The 15,902-nt window shown below is 43.6% G+C and overlaps 1 protein-coding gene across 6 annotated transcripts in view; it reads right to left on the bottom strand.

Annotated features, from left to right (window-relative positions):
- The window catches only part of NCOA2 (nuclear receptor coactivator 2), a 410,025-nt gene that overhangs the window by 17,450 nt on the left and 376,673 nt on the right, over positions 1-15,902 (bottom strand). For all 6 annotated transcript variants that reach the window (XR_004538319.1, XM_033933336.1, XM_033933340.1 and 3 more), the window contains exons 20-22: positions 10,278-10,455; positions 2,818-3,016; positions 2,395-2,484 (exon numbers count right to left, since the gene is read on the bottom strand). Coding sequence is in view for 5 of the 6 variants with exons in the window: in XM_033933336.1 (XP_033789227.1) it covers positions 2,395-2,484; positions 2,818-3,016; positions 10,278-10,455 (467 nt within the window). In the remaining variant the exon portion in view is untranslated. The remainder of the gene's footprint in view (positions 1-2,394; positions 2,485-2,817; positions 3,017-10,277; positions 10,456-15,902) is intronic.

The following is a 15,902-nucleotide window of genomic DNA, read 5'->3' as shown; positions in this document are numbered from 1 at the left end:
ATCGGAATGAAGATCCAATTTGAGGGCCTGGCCCATATCAAAAACAAACTTAGCAAAAGAAGTAGATTTGGAGGTGGAGGACTCATCTGGTGAAGGAGTGCGAGACCTTGGAGCCACAGAATAGGAAGGAGACGCCTCTCTAGAGTATTGAGACAAAGGTTCAGACTCGAGACGCATGGTAATTGAAGAAGCTGCACTATCTACCTGAGGTGGAATCATCGAATGTTTGCGCTTCAGACTCCTCACTAGTGACGTTCCTGGAGTTCGAGGCACAGAATGTGTTGAAGCAGGAGGAGAAGAGGCTCGTACAGTTGGCTTCGTTGGAGGAGTCCTTGATCTTGAGAAACTCTGAGTCGAGGCCTCTCGAGATCGAGACTTGTGTTTCGCTGTAGAAGAACGAGACACAGACGCCTCGGTATCCACAGAAGGAGACTGGGACACAGATGCCTCCACACAAAGCATCGAAGAAAAATGTCTCGAGTGCCTCGAGCGATGCTTCGGGCGAGACGGAAAGACTTCGATGGAGGCTCCGGTGAAGAGTCACTGGAAGAGACTCGCTTCGGCTGACAATACCTGCCTCGAGGCAATACCACTGGAGGATCAGATTGATGCTCAGGCTGGTCCCTAGGAGGCAGGGTCGAGGACGGAACAAGTTGAGTGGTTAAGATGGTCAACAACATGTCCTCGAACATAGGCACCGAGTCAAGGGGATCCGGTCTCGTAGGTGCAGCAGTGCGCTCCAAAGAGGGCGACCTCGAAGATGAGTATTCCCTACTCTTGGAGGCACGCTTAGGAGGAGGTCTCAAAGAGGATTCTGGTGGCTTCTTAGGCACGGTACCTGAAAGAGAGACAGGAGACTTACCCAGCGAGGACATCTTCACTGGAGGCACCATCGAAGCTTTAGCAGGAATGGAAGCCGTGGTCGAGGTCGAGGCCTTCGAGTCCAAAGCTCCAGCCAAAGCTGAGGTTGAGGCTTTCGAGACCGAGGCAGCTGCCGAAGTCAAGGTCGAGGCCCTTGAGACTGAGGCCGGAATGGAAGACGGGGTCTTCGAAGCAGAGTCCAATCCCGAGGCCGAGGCCTTGTCAGGGACTGGCTCAATGCCACCAAAAAGTTGCTTGTACTGGCCGCACCGACGACGAAAGGCCCTAGAATGAAGAGTCCAACAGGATTTACACTCTTCAGGGGAATGAGAAGGCTCCAAACACCCCAAACACCGAGAATGAGGGTCGGTAAGGGAAATCGTCTGTTTACACTGGCGACAGCGTTTAAACCCGGTAAGGGGCCGAGACAGAAAAAATAAAGTCCGTGTCGAACGATACGAGCGAGTGGGCCTAGGCCCAAAGCCCGTTGACCGGACGAAAAAATAAGAAAGAAGAAAAATTAAAAAAAATATATATTTTGTTAACAAATAAAAGAAAAACACAGCGACCAAAAGAGAAAACAAAAAACAGCCGTGGTGAAAGAAGGCAATGAAGTTTGCTGCAGAGCGAAGATGAAGAGAACTTCTTGGCTCCGCGGAAAACAATGAACTGAGGATCCTCACAGGAGATGCGCCCCCTAGTTCGGGCGGGAAGGCACGCGCGCATGCACGGTGCAGCACTCGGAAGCTCTTATAAAGATCTTCAAGCAAGTCTGCTTTCGAGGCTGTCCGCTGCGGGGCTCCGTCGGTGACATCACCCCTGTGTGAGAATATGCTGCCTGCTTTGTCCTGGGATAATAAACGATTTGTTCTCCCATTTCCCACCTTCTCAAAAGTACCCCTGTTAACCTAGAAATGCACCAAAAATCTCAACATGCTTGCCTGTAACCTAGATTATTTCAGCTCCAAGTGAGCACTAATTACAGTACTAATTTTAGATGTGTGTGAAGTCAGCTCCATATCATCACTCTTCTTGGGACAAGATGCAAAGTAATAACCTGAATAATTTATAAAATTGTTGCTCTAAGCACAACCCAATAAAATGTGTGAACACACTTAGAAAGCATTAAACATAAAAAGGGTTAAGTAAGCAGCAGCTGACTAATAAATCACCAGCAAGACTTCATCTTCCTTAAGATTTGTACTGCTTTCCAACTAAAAAATAACCACACAAGTCTCACAAATTTAATTATGCTGAGGTTAGAAAATGACTATTCTAAAAGCGATAATATATAAAAGGAACAAGTTCTATCACCACCATGTTAAAACCTTCACACTGGCCGTGATTTCAACACTGGCCCTAAAAGCCACTTTGCAGCAATAACAGTGGTTTAATAGTCCTATGCTGCCAACTCAAAATTACCAGCAAAGTACTTTGCTCAGGATACTCTTAGTTAATGAAATTCCAGTAGTAGAGAGACTTCAAAATACGCACATAACAACTAATTTTTTTTTGTTCTCATCTATTTCTTACCCGTGATGCATCGCCCTCTTGCTTAATCATATCCATGCCAGACAACTGGTTTGGAAAAACGTTGCTTCCCCTAATTGCAGGATCATTGACCTAATCAAAATGAAGTGTAAAAGAAATTCAGATGCATAAGCAAAACTGAAGAATAAATATCATTTCAAATATTTACACAGATCTTTTCTCCTCTACTTTTCAAAAGTAAAGCTGTCCATGGATTTAACACTTTTTCCTACGTCCTATTTACAGAGAAACCTTTAATCAAAATGATTAAATATTTCTATTTTAATGGCATATAAATACAAAAGTTTTATTAGGCTATCAGTAAGGTTCTAGCTCTTAATCACCTGTTGAATATTAGGAATATTCCACTAGCATGTATGGCAAATCTTTATTTCATGGTTCTCAAACCCTTCGCCTGTCTCTCACCTGCTCAGGACCCACAGAGGACAATGCTGATGTAGGCACAGAGGTCACTGAAGTCATGTTAATCTGTCCTGCCATCTGATTCATGTTGTTCATTCCAGTTGTGTTGGTTGCCATGGATACACTGATATTCATATTTGGATTGTATATGCTGGTGCTTGCCTGCTGTCCAAAATGTGGCGGTGACTGCTGTGAAAACATGCTGTTGAATGAAATGATCAAAATGTTAAAAATATTAAAGGCACAAGCATCTAATCCTTACTAAAAAAATATTTTCTCCTGTAGAAAACTTCCCTTAAGATGCTACTATAATTCTAATTAGATTGTAAGCTCATTTGAGCAGGGACTGTCTATTACATGTTGAATGTACAGTGCTGAGTACGCCTTTCAGCACTATAGAAATGATAAACAGTAGTAATTCGACTTACTACAATACTGCAACTGACAGGCTCCAAAGACAGTCTTAAAGTGAAATATAAAAAAACCCAAGAAGAGGAGTGCAGAAAGGACTACAGGGTGAAACTGAAAAAAGCCAAGAGAGAGATACGTCTGGCGAAAGCACAGGCGGAAGAACAAATGGCTAAAAATGTAAAAAAGGGAGACAAAATTTTTTTCAGATATATTAGTGAAAGGAGGAAGATGAAAAATGGAATTGCTAAACTAAAAGATGCTGGGAACCGATATGTGGAGAGTGATGAGGAAAATGCAAATGTGCTAAACAAATACTTCTGTTCTGTGTTCACAGAAGAAAATCCTGGAGAAGGACCGAGATTGTCTGGCAAAGTTACATGAGAAAATGGAGTGGATTCTGCGCCATTCACGGAGGAGAGTGTTTATGAGCAACTTGAAAAACTGAAGGTGGACAAAGCAATGGGACCAGACGGGATCCATCCCAGGATACTATGGGAGCTCACAGAGGTTCTGGCGAGTCCTATTAAAAACTTGTTCAACAAATCTCTGGAAACAGGAGTGGTTCCTGGGGATTGGAGGAGAGCGGATGTGGTCCCTATTCACAAAAGTGGTCACAGGGATGAAGCAGGAAATTACAGGAAACTGTGACTGAGTTCAAAGAAGCGTGGGATGAACACAGAGGATTTAGAATCAGAAAATAATATTAAATATTGAACTAAGGCCAGTACTGGGCAGACTTGCACGGTCTGTGTCTGTTTATGGTCGTTTGGTGGAGGATGGGCTGGGGAGGGCTTCAATGGCTGGGAGGGTGTAGATGGCCTGGAGTAAGTCTTAACAGAGATTTCGGCAGTTGGAACCCAAGCACAGTACCGGAAATAGCTAAGAAGAAAAAATTAAAAAATTTAAATTGAATCAGACTGGATGGACTGGATGGGCAGACTGGATGGACCATTCGGGTCTTAATCTGCAGTTGTTGGAAAACTAATGGAAGTATTGCTGAAAGAAAGGATAGTGTACTTCCTTGAATCTAATGGGTTACAGGATCTGAGGCAACATGGCTTTACAAAAGGTAAATCGTGCCAAATGAACCCGATTGAATTTTTTGATTGGATGACCAGAGAGCTGGATCGAGGACATATGCTAGATGTAATTTACTTAGACTTCAGCAAAGCCTTTGATACAGTTCCTCATAGGAGACTGTTGAACAAACTTGAAGGGCTGAAGTTAGGACCCTAAGTGGTGATCTGGGTTAGAAACTGGCTGTCGGACAGATGCCAGAGGGTGGTGGTTAATGGAAGTTGCTTGGAGGAAGGAAAGGTGAGTAGTGGAGTCCTTCAGGGTTCGGTGCTGGGGCCAATCCTGTTCAATATGTTTGTGAGTGACATTGCTGAAGGATTAGAAGGAAAAGTGTGCCTTTTTGCAGATGATACCAAGATTTGTAACAGAGTAGACACCGAAGAGGGAATGGAAAATATGAAAAAGGATCTGCAAAAGTTAGAGGAATGGTCTAATGCCTGCCAATTAAAATTCAATGCAAAGAAATGCAGAGTAATGCATTTGGGGATTAATAATCGGAAGGAACCGTATATGCTGGGAGGTGAGAAGCTGATATGCATGGATGGGGAGAGGGACCTTGGGGTGATAGTGTCCGAAGATCTAAAGGCAAAAAAACAGTGTGACAAGGCAGTGGCTGCTGCCAGAAGGATGCTGGGCTGATTAAAGAGAGGCGTAGCCAGTAGAAGGAAGAAGGTGTTGATGCCCCTGTACAGGTCATTGGTAAGGCCCCACTTGGAGTATTGTGTTCAGTTTTGGAGACCATATCTGGCGAATGACATAAGAAGACTTGAAGCGGTCCAGAGGAGGGCGACCAAAATGATAGGAGGCTTGCGCCAGAAGACATATGAGGAGAGACTGGAAGCCCTGAATATGTATACCCTAGAGGAAAGGAGGAACAGGGGAGATATGATTCAGACGTTCAAATACTTGAAGGGTATTAACGTAGAACAAAATCTTTTCCAGAGAAAGGAAAATGGTAAAACCAGAGGACATAATTTGAGGTTGAGGGATGGTAGATTCAGGGGCAATGTTAGGAAATTCTACTTTATGGAGAGGGTAGTGGATGCCTGGAATGCGCTCCCGAGAGAGGTGGTGGAGAGTAAAACTGTGACTGAGTTCAAAGAAGCGTGGGATGAACACAGAGGATCTAGAATCAGAAAATAATATTAAATATTGAACTAAGGCCAGTACTGGGCAGACCTGCACGGTCTGTGTATGGCTGGGGAGGGCTTCAGTGGCTAGGAGGGTATAGATGGGCTGGAGTAGGTTTTAATGGAGATTTCGGCAGTTGGAACCCAAGCACAGTACCGGGTAGAGCTTTGGATTCTTGCCCAGAAATAGCTAAGAAAAAAAAAAATTTAAATTGAATCAGGTTGAGCAGACTGGATGGACCATTCGGGTCTTTATCTGCTGTCATCTACTATGTATTTATAAGCCCAAACACACACCAGCTCCAACTCACCCCGGTTGTTGTTTGTATGATTAGATTTAATCTTTCTCAATAATGGAGTTTTTTTTAGTATGTTTGCTGTTTGTATGGACCAGGTCTATCCTATCTAATAATGGAGTTCCTTTTTTCTTAATATATTCATATTTATTTTATTTTTATTGTATTCTGTAAACCGCTTGGACCAGTACAATGAATGAGCAGCATAACAAGATTAATAAACCATAACCATTATTCAATCTCTCCAACCTTATCCTCCCACTACCTTTCAAATCCATCCCAAGCATGCCTAAAAACTGTTAAAGTTCTGACCACCTCCAGTGGAAGGCATTTTTGGTCTTACTTAAGGTAACCATTTATTTTTTTCATCAAAAGGGGACATCTATTAATTCTCAGTCCCGCCCCCCAATCCCACCCTAGCCCCGCCCCCAACTTCTTCCATTCATTTTTCATGTACACATAATATTTTCATATTAATTCATAATGGTAACCTTAAAATTAAAAAAACTACAAAGCACACTATACGCAGAGAAAATGTTAATTATCATTTATATTTGGGGGGGTTTTAAAGATGTCAAGGCAAATGACTTTAAAATATGCAATGTCACCTCAGTAACTATAGAAAAAGAGAAGACCTATCAATCCCACAGCTCCACTCATTCCACACCATACATAACATCCCCAGTACCCTCCCCCCCTGTCTCCCCCCCAATAATCAACTATCCACTTACAGCTATCCTAAACCCCAGAAGCAGCAAGAATCCCTGATCCCCCCATCAGATACCATGCAGATTACACTTATTTGCTAGTAGAGGAGATATGCATTTACTAGCGGTATAGCTGCTCCATGTGTCAGAGAGGCCAGCATCCAAAATTTCTAGAATCCAAATCTGCTGTAGTCTAGGGCAGTGGTTCCCAACCCTGTCCTGGAGGAACACCAGGCCAATTGGGTTTTCAGGCTAGCCCTAATGAATATGCATGAAGCAAATTTGCATGCCTATCACTTCCATCATATGCAAATCTCTCTCATGCATATTCATTAGGGCTAGCCTGAAAACCCGATTGGCCTGGTGTTCCTCCAGGACAGGGTTGGGAATCACTGGTCTAGGGCACCAAGGTACCAGGGGTCTGAAATGGTGGTGCTACCCTCCAGCAGTGCCCCAAACCTTCAACCGTACACTCCAACCACAGTGCACTCAGCAGACAGAGAACCCCTGTGAGATAAATCCAAACAAAGTAGGGGCCCAGAAATCAAAAGTCCATGAGTCCACATGTGTTCATGATGAGTCCTTCGTCCACAGGACCCAAAGTTGCAGATTGCTGATATACTGTACAATTTGTCAATAAATGCCCGAACTTCAGCTGGGTCATCCAGCGTAACAGTCCCGTTGTTGTGGGTAATGTGGACTTTCGCCGGGTATTGCAGGGCAAATTTAATCCCTTTAGAGTGCAGTTGGGTACAGTAAGAAGCAAGAGCTTGGCGGCGTTCCAAAAGTTTAGCTGGGAAATCCTGGAACATTACTAGCTTCATCCCCATATAATCCAGAGAGCGGGTTTGTTGATAAAGTTCCAAAATTTTTGCTTTAGTCACATAATTCAAGAAGCGTGCTGATCGGATATGGTCGAGCCCCTGCTGCCCTCTGCGCTCCAGTTCTATGGACTCTTTCCATGTGTGCTGGTCTGAAAGACGGTGCCAGGCTTTGAGCTTAGGGCAACCACTGCTCCATGATTTCCAGTAGCTCTGAGTCCTGAACAGTCTCCAGGAAGCCTATGAGACGAATGTTATTCCTTCTACTCTGGTTTTCAGTGTCCTCTGCGCGATCTTCCTGCAGTTTAACTTGGGACTCTAGCAAAGTGATCCGCTGCTCTGCCGCCACCGCCCGATCCTCATATTCAGATATTCTTTCCTCTGCTCTTTGTATGCGAGAGTGTGGCCCGCTATGCTGTCCTTTACTTCCTCCAGCATGGTATGTAATTTGGATAATTTTTCATCCAGTAATTGTGATAAATGGCACACTGATACCTGCATGCTATCCAACGCCATGCTAGCCGCCGCCATGTTGGGAGTTTTCACAGGCTTCTCCTTGCCAGACCGCAGTGTTCATTATCTGCATAATGTGCAGACAATATGGTGGAAAACCAAATCACACTTTCCGCACAGCAACAACGACTGAGGAATAAGTAGGGACAGAAAGGTACCACCTTGCCTCTGCCAACAAGCTGTTTAGGGGGGTTTGTTAGGGTAAAGAGCAGAGCTCAGGCAGAAGACATCTGGTTAGGTCACTGCCATCATGTGACCCTCCCCCCTCCTAGAGTTGTGGCTGAGGATAATAGAAATGTAAAGCGGCATGTGCCTGTGAGTTAGAGTTGCTTCATGGGTCTTTATGTAGAAGCAAAAGAGGTAGGCAGGGCTACAAAAAAGAAGGTAGCCCTAAAGTAATAGAGAGAAATAGAGCTATCGTGTAACCAGAAGGGAAAAAATATTGTTGCATAGAAATATGTGAAAGAGAGGAACACTAAAAATAAAAAGATAGAAGAGATGCTATAGAACACAAAGTTCACTAGGCCAGTGGAAAAGAATTAGATTCAGTACGAGGTATTATGTTTGTAAAGCACACAGTGCTAGACTTAGCATTTACAGTTGGAAACATGTGATGGAATTATAAGTGGGAAAAAATCAAACAGTCTGAGCCTCCAACTCCCACTGACCCACAGACGTGAAAGGGGGGAGGTAAAACATCTGGCATCCTGCGAGACCCCACTAAGCTCACTATAGATGTCTAACCGCCTTTGTTCAAGGCGCTGGAATACAGTAGGCAAGCAATGCTACAAGGGGAATAGACCCAAAGTTCCAATAAGGCCTCTGTAGGCTGGCCAACAGGTACCATAAAAGGGACTGACCTATCAGCTGCAGACCTCAGTCTGCTTCTCCTCCACACAGGAGAAGCTGAACCTCGACTAGGGGAGATCTTAGCACCAAAATGAATTAAAAAAACACAGAGAAACCCCAAAAATAACAACCGACAAAAATAAAGAAATAAGCAGAGCAGATCAGAAACACTCATTCCGGCTCAAGTGAAGAAGGAAAAAAAAACCCCAGTAGGGGGCAGTAGAGCCCTCTGTGAAGTAGGAGGGATTCAAAAATCGACGTGGATTCCTTCAGCAAGGCTTGTGAGCACTGGGATATAATCCACTTGTACAGAATGACACACCTATTGCACTAGAAAAAAAAGCTTAACATGAACTTTCAATAACATTCCAACATACAACGTACAACTTGATAAGTGAAGAGAACCAGTGTAACAAACAGGAACCAATATAGGCAGGACTGTTATTTCTATTTCTACTAATAGTTTTGTGTGGGAAAACCTAATAGGAATACATACATAGAGGTAGCTGTAGTCTTGGATTTAGCAAAGGAAAAAAGTTTCAAATTATAGTCCAGGCACTAATACTAGGCCTATTAGACTACTGCAATGTCATATACCTACCCTGTCCTACCACCATGATAAAACAATTACAAACAGTACAGCCCTCAGACTGATAACTCACTGAAGTTCGACCACATCATCGCCGCATACCAAGAAACACACTTTTTAAATTCTACTGAATGCTCTTCAAAACCCTACATGGCAATGGACTATGCTACCTGATCACTCGCCTAACTTTAAACACCTCTTCCAGACCAAGGAGAACTCAAACACCCTTCATCCACCCCCCAATCAAAGGCATCCAGCATAAAAAAATACACGACGGACTACTTGCCACGCAAGCAGCGGAACTAGACAGCCACATCTCCAATTTACTTAATTCAGCACCAAACTACAGAACTTTCTGGAGGAAAATAAAAACCAGGTTGATCAAGAAATATGTCAAGCCAAACTCCTGATACAACCAATATCCTCACTCCATCACCAGACTGCAAATGTTCCAAACAATAGTTTCCCTGTAATCTTCTGGAAATCACCATAATTTCTTCCTTTTGTAATCTGCCTAGAACTGCAAGGTATTGGCAGATTGAAAGACACTAATGTAATGTATAAAGAAGAGATAACATAGCGTGACCATCTCTGGGAAAAAGTGACTGAAGTTACTGGTATCAGAAACAAAAAATTAGGTTTTAATGAATTCTGTCACAACATACAATTTTGAACACAATAGTCCAAACTATGTGACAAAATAAAAAAAAGTAATGTAAGTTAAAACATGTAACTTTTGCATACTGCTTAATGGGCCCATGACAAGAAAAACTGGCCATTCTCAATATTTTGCATCTGCTATTTCGATCAACTTTTCACAGAGATGGTCACACGTGCAAAATAAAACAAGTTAGAACCTGGTATTTATCGCCCTTGACACAGCCAACTAGCAAAATGTAGTCACATCAAGCAACATTAACACCTGGGCATTCTTAAGGAGCTAATAAAAACTACTTTTTAAAGGTCTGCTTTTTGTTCATCTTTTATATCAGAGGCTTGGTAAAATGAATTATTTTAGTGCTATCAAAGAATTTATATATATATTTATTTTAATCACACACATACTGTACCTGTTTCCACCCATATTTCCTTGTGCCCAGCCATTCATCTCTGTAGACGACTGGTAGACAGGGTTGGCCTGAGATTGCTGTATTATGGGACTCTGTGTATGAGCCATTCTGGGAGACATAAGTGGCCCCTGGGGTGTTGTAGACCCAGTAAAACCTGAATCAGGTTGTTGACTTAGTGCTGTAAAATAATAATTAAAAAAAAATTGATAACATTAGATCAGGGGTGCCCACACTTTTTGGGCTTGCGAGCTACTTTTAAAATGACCAAGTCAAAATGATCTACCAACAATAAAATTTAAAAAAACCACAAAGCACGCTGTACGCATAGAAAATGTTAATCATCATTCCTATTCCAGGGTTTTTCAAAGAGGTCAAAGCAGATGACTCTATGCACTGTCACCTCACTAACAACCATACAAAAACAGACAAATACCCCTCTCCCTTTTTAATAAACCACGATAGCAGTTTTTAGCGCAGGGAGCTGCGCTGAATGCCCAGCGCTGCTCTCGACGCTCATAGGCTCCCTGCGCTAAAAACCTCTATTGCGGTTTAGTAAAAGGGGACCATAGTGTAAAATATAGGCAGCAGATATAAATTCAGATACATTTTGAAAACTAAATTTAAAATAAAATCATTTTTCCTACCTTGTCTGGCGATTTCATGAGTCTCTGGTTGCACTTTCTTCTTCTGACTGTGCATCCAATCTTTCATAAGAACATAAGAAGTTGCCCCGCTGAGTCAGACCAGAGGTCCATCCTGCTCAGCGGTCCGCTCCCGCGGCAGCCCATCAGGCCTAGTGCCTGAACAGTGGTCTCTGACTAATTTTATAACTTACCTCTAATCCCATCCCTATAATTTACCTCTACTCTTATCTGTACCCCTCAATCCCTTTGTCCTCCAAGTACCTATCCAAAGCTTCTTTGAAGCCCTGTAGCGTGCTCCTGTTTATCACATCCTCCGGCAGCGCGTTCCATGTATCCACCACCCTCTGTGTGAAAAAGAACTTCCTGGCGTTTGTTCTAAACCTCTCCCCTTTCAATTTCTCTGAGTGCCCCCTTGTACTCGTGGTTCCCCTTAAATTGAAAAATCTGTCCCTGTCCACTTTTTCTATGCCCTTCATGATCTTGAAGGTTTCTATCATGTCTCCTCTAAGTCTCCGCTTTTCCAGGGAGAAAAGCCCCAGCTTTTTTAGTCTGTCAGTATATGAGAGGTCCTCCATGCCCTTTATTAGCTTAGTTGCTCTTCTCTGGACTTTCTCAAGTACCGCCATGTCCTTCTTGAGGTACGGCGACCAGTACTGAACACAGTACTCCAGGTGCGGGCGCACCATTGCACGATACAATGGCAGGATGACTTCCTTCGTCCTGGTCGTGATACCCTTCTTAATGATACCCAACATTTTGTTTGCTTTCCTTGAGGCTGTGGCGCACTGCGCCGACGCCTTTAATGTTGTGTCTACCATCACTCCCAGGTATCTTTCAAGGTTGCTCACCCCTAACGGTGATCCCCCCATTTTGTAAGTGAACATCGGGTTCTTTTTCCCTATATGCATGACTTTGCATTTCCCTATGTTGAAGCTCATTTGCCACTTTTTGGACCATTTTTCCAGTGTTGTCAGATCTTTTTGGAGATCTTCGCAGTCCTCCATGTTATTTACCTTGCTATATAGCTTGGTGTCATCCGCAAATTTAATAACCTCACACTTCGTTCCTGCCTCCAGGTCGTTAATAAATATGTTAAACAGGAGCGGTCCCAGCACCGACCCATGCGGAACTCCACTCGTGACCCATTGCCAGTCTGAGTAATGGCCCTTTACTCCAACCCTTTGTTTCCTGTCTGCTAGCCAGTTTTTGATCCATCGGTGGACCTCCCCTTGTACCCCGTGGTTCCATAGCTTCCTTAGCAGTCTTTTGTGTGGCACCTTGTCGAAGGCTTTTTGGAAGTCAAGGTAAATGATGTCTATGGATTCCCCTTTATCCACCTGGCTGCTTACCCCCTCAAAGAAGTATAATAAGTTTGTGAGGCATGACCTGCCCTTGCAGAAGCCATGCTGGCTCGACTTTAGCTGCCCATTGTTTTCAATGTGTTCCCAGATGCTGTCTTTAATCAGCGCTTCCATCATCTTTCCCGGGATCGAGGTCAAGCTCACCGGCCTGTAGTTTCCTGGGTCTCCCCTTGAGCCTTTTTTGAAGATGGGCGTGACATTTGCTATTTTCCAGTCCTCCGGAATCTCTCCAGTTTTTAAGGATAGGTTGCATATTTGTCGAAGTGGCTCAGCTATTTCATTTCTTTTAGCCTGTATGCTTCCTCTCCTCCTGACCCCATTCCCCCCCCCAACGTTTTCTTACTCTCTCCCTGCCCTCTCTTTCTTTCTCTCTTCATGCCCCCTTTCTTTTTTTCTGTTTCTCTTCTTTCCTTCTGTCTCCCTGCCTGCCCTCCCCCAAGCCACTGCCACTGCCACTGCCGCTGCCATCGGATAACAGGCCCCCAAAGCCGCCTGCCAAGCTCTCCCTGCTTCGGGACGACCAGCATTCCTCTCCCCGACGTCAATTCTGCCGTCGGAGAGGAAGTTCCGCTGGCCAGAACTTCCTCTCTGACGGCAGAATTGACGTCGGGGAGAGGAAGGCTGATCGGCCTATTGGGAGAAATGCTGCCGGGTCCTGCCTTTGAGGAAACAGAAAGTAGGCAGGACCTGGCAGCAAGAAGAGCAAATCGCAAGCTTCACTGACCTGTCTCCCGCTTTAGCCCGCGAACGGGGCTCTAACATGTGCGTGCCGGCTTCCCTTCTCTCCCCCCCCCCCCCCCCCGACATAACTTCCGGTTTCAGAGGGAAGAGAAGGAAAGCCGGTACAAGCACACGTTAGCCCGCGGAGCATAAGTTCTCCAAGCCGTTTTTTTTTTTAAATGTTGAGCTGTGGCGGCAGCAGCAGAATTCAGGAGCGGATGAGGACCGCCCAGCTAAAAGGCCCTAGGGAGAACACTGGTACACCACCGACCTTCACCCCATCCTGCCAGCACTCTGATTGGCTGGCGTTCTTCAAGAGGCGGGCCAGTCAGGAGGGGAAAAAAGAGAAGAAACCCGCTCTGCGATCGACTGGGGTCGCCTGAGCGAGCGACCTGTTGATCGCGATCGACGTATTGGGCACTCCTGCATTAGATAATCACAACTTATCAAGAGAGCCATCTCAAACATAAAGTGTAATCACTCATCTGTAGCTGAGACAGCAAAACATCTTTGAGGACAGCAAAACATGTATTCTCACATATGGGTGATGTCATCTGACAGTCCTGTGCAAACACTACCCAGTGTTCTGTACTTGTAAGAAGCTTTTGGCAGAATCGCAGCGCACGTGCATGAGGGATGCAAAATAAAATTAATTTGCTTCTCTTACTGGAAACTGTGCTCTTAAGGCTGTGTTACAAATTAGGCTCCCTAAGTATCCAAGGCCCTCATTTAATCCTGTTACCTTTGGCCTTGCATATTTGGTCTGTTTTTTCTTATTTGACGTGCATGCCCTTGTTTATCACAAATTTCTAAAGGACTTTACTAAGGAACCCTCACCTTCCATATCAATAATAGGGTGAGGAAGATTCCTTTTTTGTGTGCGTGCACATGCTTTGATCAGGTTACCCTGGCCAGGCTCTGCCCTCATTTGGACTGGGCAAAGCAAGATTATAACTAAGGATGAACTGGTACTTTTAGGGACTTTTTTTTCCTTCTCTATTATGCCATCTCTGTGCATTGTAGGGATTTAGCAGCCAAGTCTGTTCAGTCCAGACCCTTCAAACCCCTCCCTCCCTGTGCAAGGGAAGTAAGAGGCTGCCATGAAGATACTCTACATGTAACCAGAAGTTATGTAGCCATTTATTCTGCAAGCATCATATTAAAGGTATTCATCATATCTATTTCCTGGATGATTGTGTGCGAGTCTGTAGCCAAAAATACAAAAGAATCAGCAAATGTCTCTGCTGATCTAGATCAATTGGTGTCAGGAGATATTTTCTGTTTAACTGTACAGAACAGGTAGAAGAATCCTAGGAAAATGTATGTATAATTTTGTATCTTTGATAAGAGATTGTTCACATAGTCATGTTTAAGTTCAGCTGGGGTACTAATCAGCAAGATAAGAAGGGTAGCACCATCCCTGAGTGGTCCTATGGTGGCTCATAGATCTCTGTGGTTAAAATCATAGAAGAGTGGGCGAGTTTGATGCAGAAATTACCCCTCATGAGGGTTAAAGCTGCAATTAAAGCTCTGAACCTGAGGAAGTGGAAGGTAGAAAGTAAAGTGTTCAGAAGATTAGGATGGGTTTTCCTGATTGCTGTTTGCAGTAGAGATGGGAAGTTGAAACAGTCTATGGAACATTTGAAGCTAAGATTATAATACCAGAATTTGAAAGCAAGATTTCCACTCTAGAAAATGCACATGTACTTTCTAGAGAATTAGCAATCATAGTTAAAGAATTTGAACAATGAGATGAACAGGTTCCCATTCTAACAGAGCCAAATCTACTCTTAGGGGTGGAGCTTGATCAGACCCTGCTAGGAAACAGACCGTACAAAATGCAACAAGCAGGGCACTTCCAAGTTATTTAGTCCTTTGGATCTGTATTCTGCTCAAAGAAAACAAAGTACTGAGTCAGAGGTTGATCACAATGCAGGACTAGTAAAACAAGATATTATGTTAGACAGTGCCAGACCTCCAGAGCACTGTGTTAAGTAAAAAGAATGTATCAGTGAGAAAAACAGATTACGGCATGCTAATGAGAACAAATAAGCTCGCAGAGTTGTACAGTCATCTGATAATTAATGCAGACTGCAGATAAAATATTGTTAGGTGGGAAACAGGAATGCTCTGCACCTCTGACCAAATGTTCTGCCACAGGACAAGTAGACAGTGTGAATTTAAAATATAAAGCAGAACAGATGAAAGACATCTTCTCAACTTGCTTGTAGAGTTAAAACTGAGGAGCGGGGGCGCTGTCAGAGAAACAAGGAGGCAGAGGGAAGAAAATGAGTGATGTCTTCTGCAAGTAATTTGCTAGTTGGGGTGCTTAACCCATCCGTAAGGAATAAGGAATCATATGCTGTTTGCACAGGAAATAAAGAGGTAGGGAGAAATTATTAAGAAAACAAAAGTTATGAGAAAAAGCCTGCATTCCGTGAGGGAAGGCATTTAAAAAATACAAAATATATGAAGTGCTGAGGATAGCTCAATGAATGTGATCTTTCTGCTCTGCAGAAAAATGAAGACTGCTGGTCTTGCATGCTCACTTCGGGTGGGAAGGCACTTGAGTATGTGCAGTGTGATGTTATCAAAAACTTCTTAAAGACACAGAGCTGGGTAGTGTCTGCACTAGGCTCTTGTCAGATGAAGTCATCTATATGCGAGAAACAATTTCATATTTCTCTATTTGTCCTCAGAGAAATATGAAAGTAACTGCCATTTAAAAATACAACTCTGATTAAACATATGAAGTATGATAATTTAGCAAAAAAGGAGCTGTCACCATAGATCATCACAAAGTCTAACCCCTAGATTGTAAGCTCGTTCAAGCAGGGACTGTCTCTTCCATGTTTAATGTACAGCGTAGTATGCATCTAGCAGCGCTATAGAAATTATAA

The sequence above is a fragment of the Geotrypetes seraphini genome, chromosome 2 (assembly GCF_902459505.1).
Source record: "Geotrypetes seraphini chromosome 2, aGeoSer1.1, whole genome shotgun sequence".
Lineage (NCBI taxonomy): Eukaryota > Metazoa > Chordata > Amphibia > Gymnophiona > Dermophiidae > Geotrypetes > Geotrypetes seraphini.
Note: the sequence above shows the minus strand (reverse complement) of the source record. Positions and strands in the feature narration are given on the sequence as shown.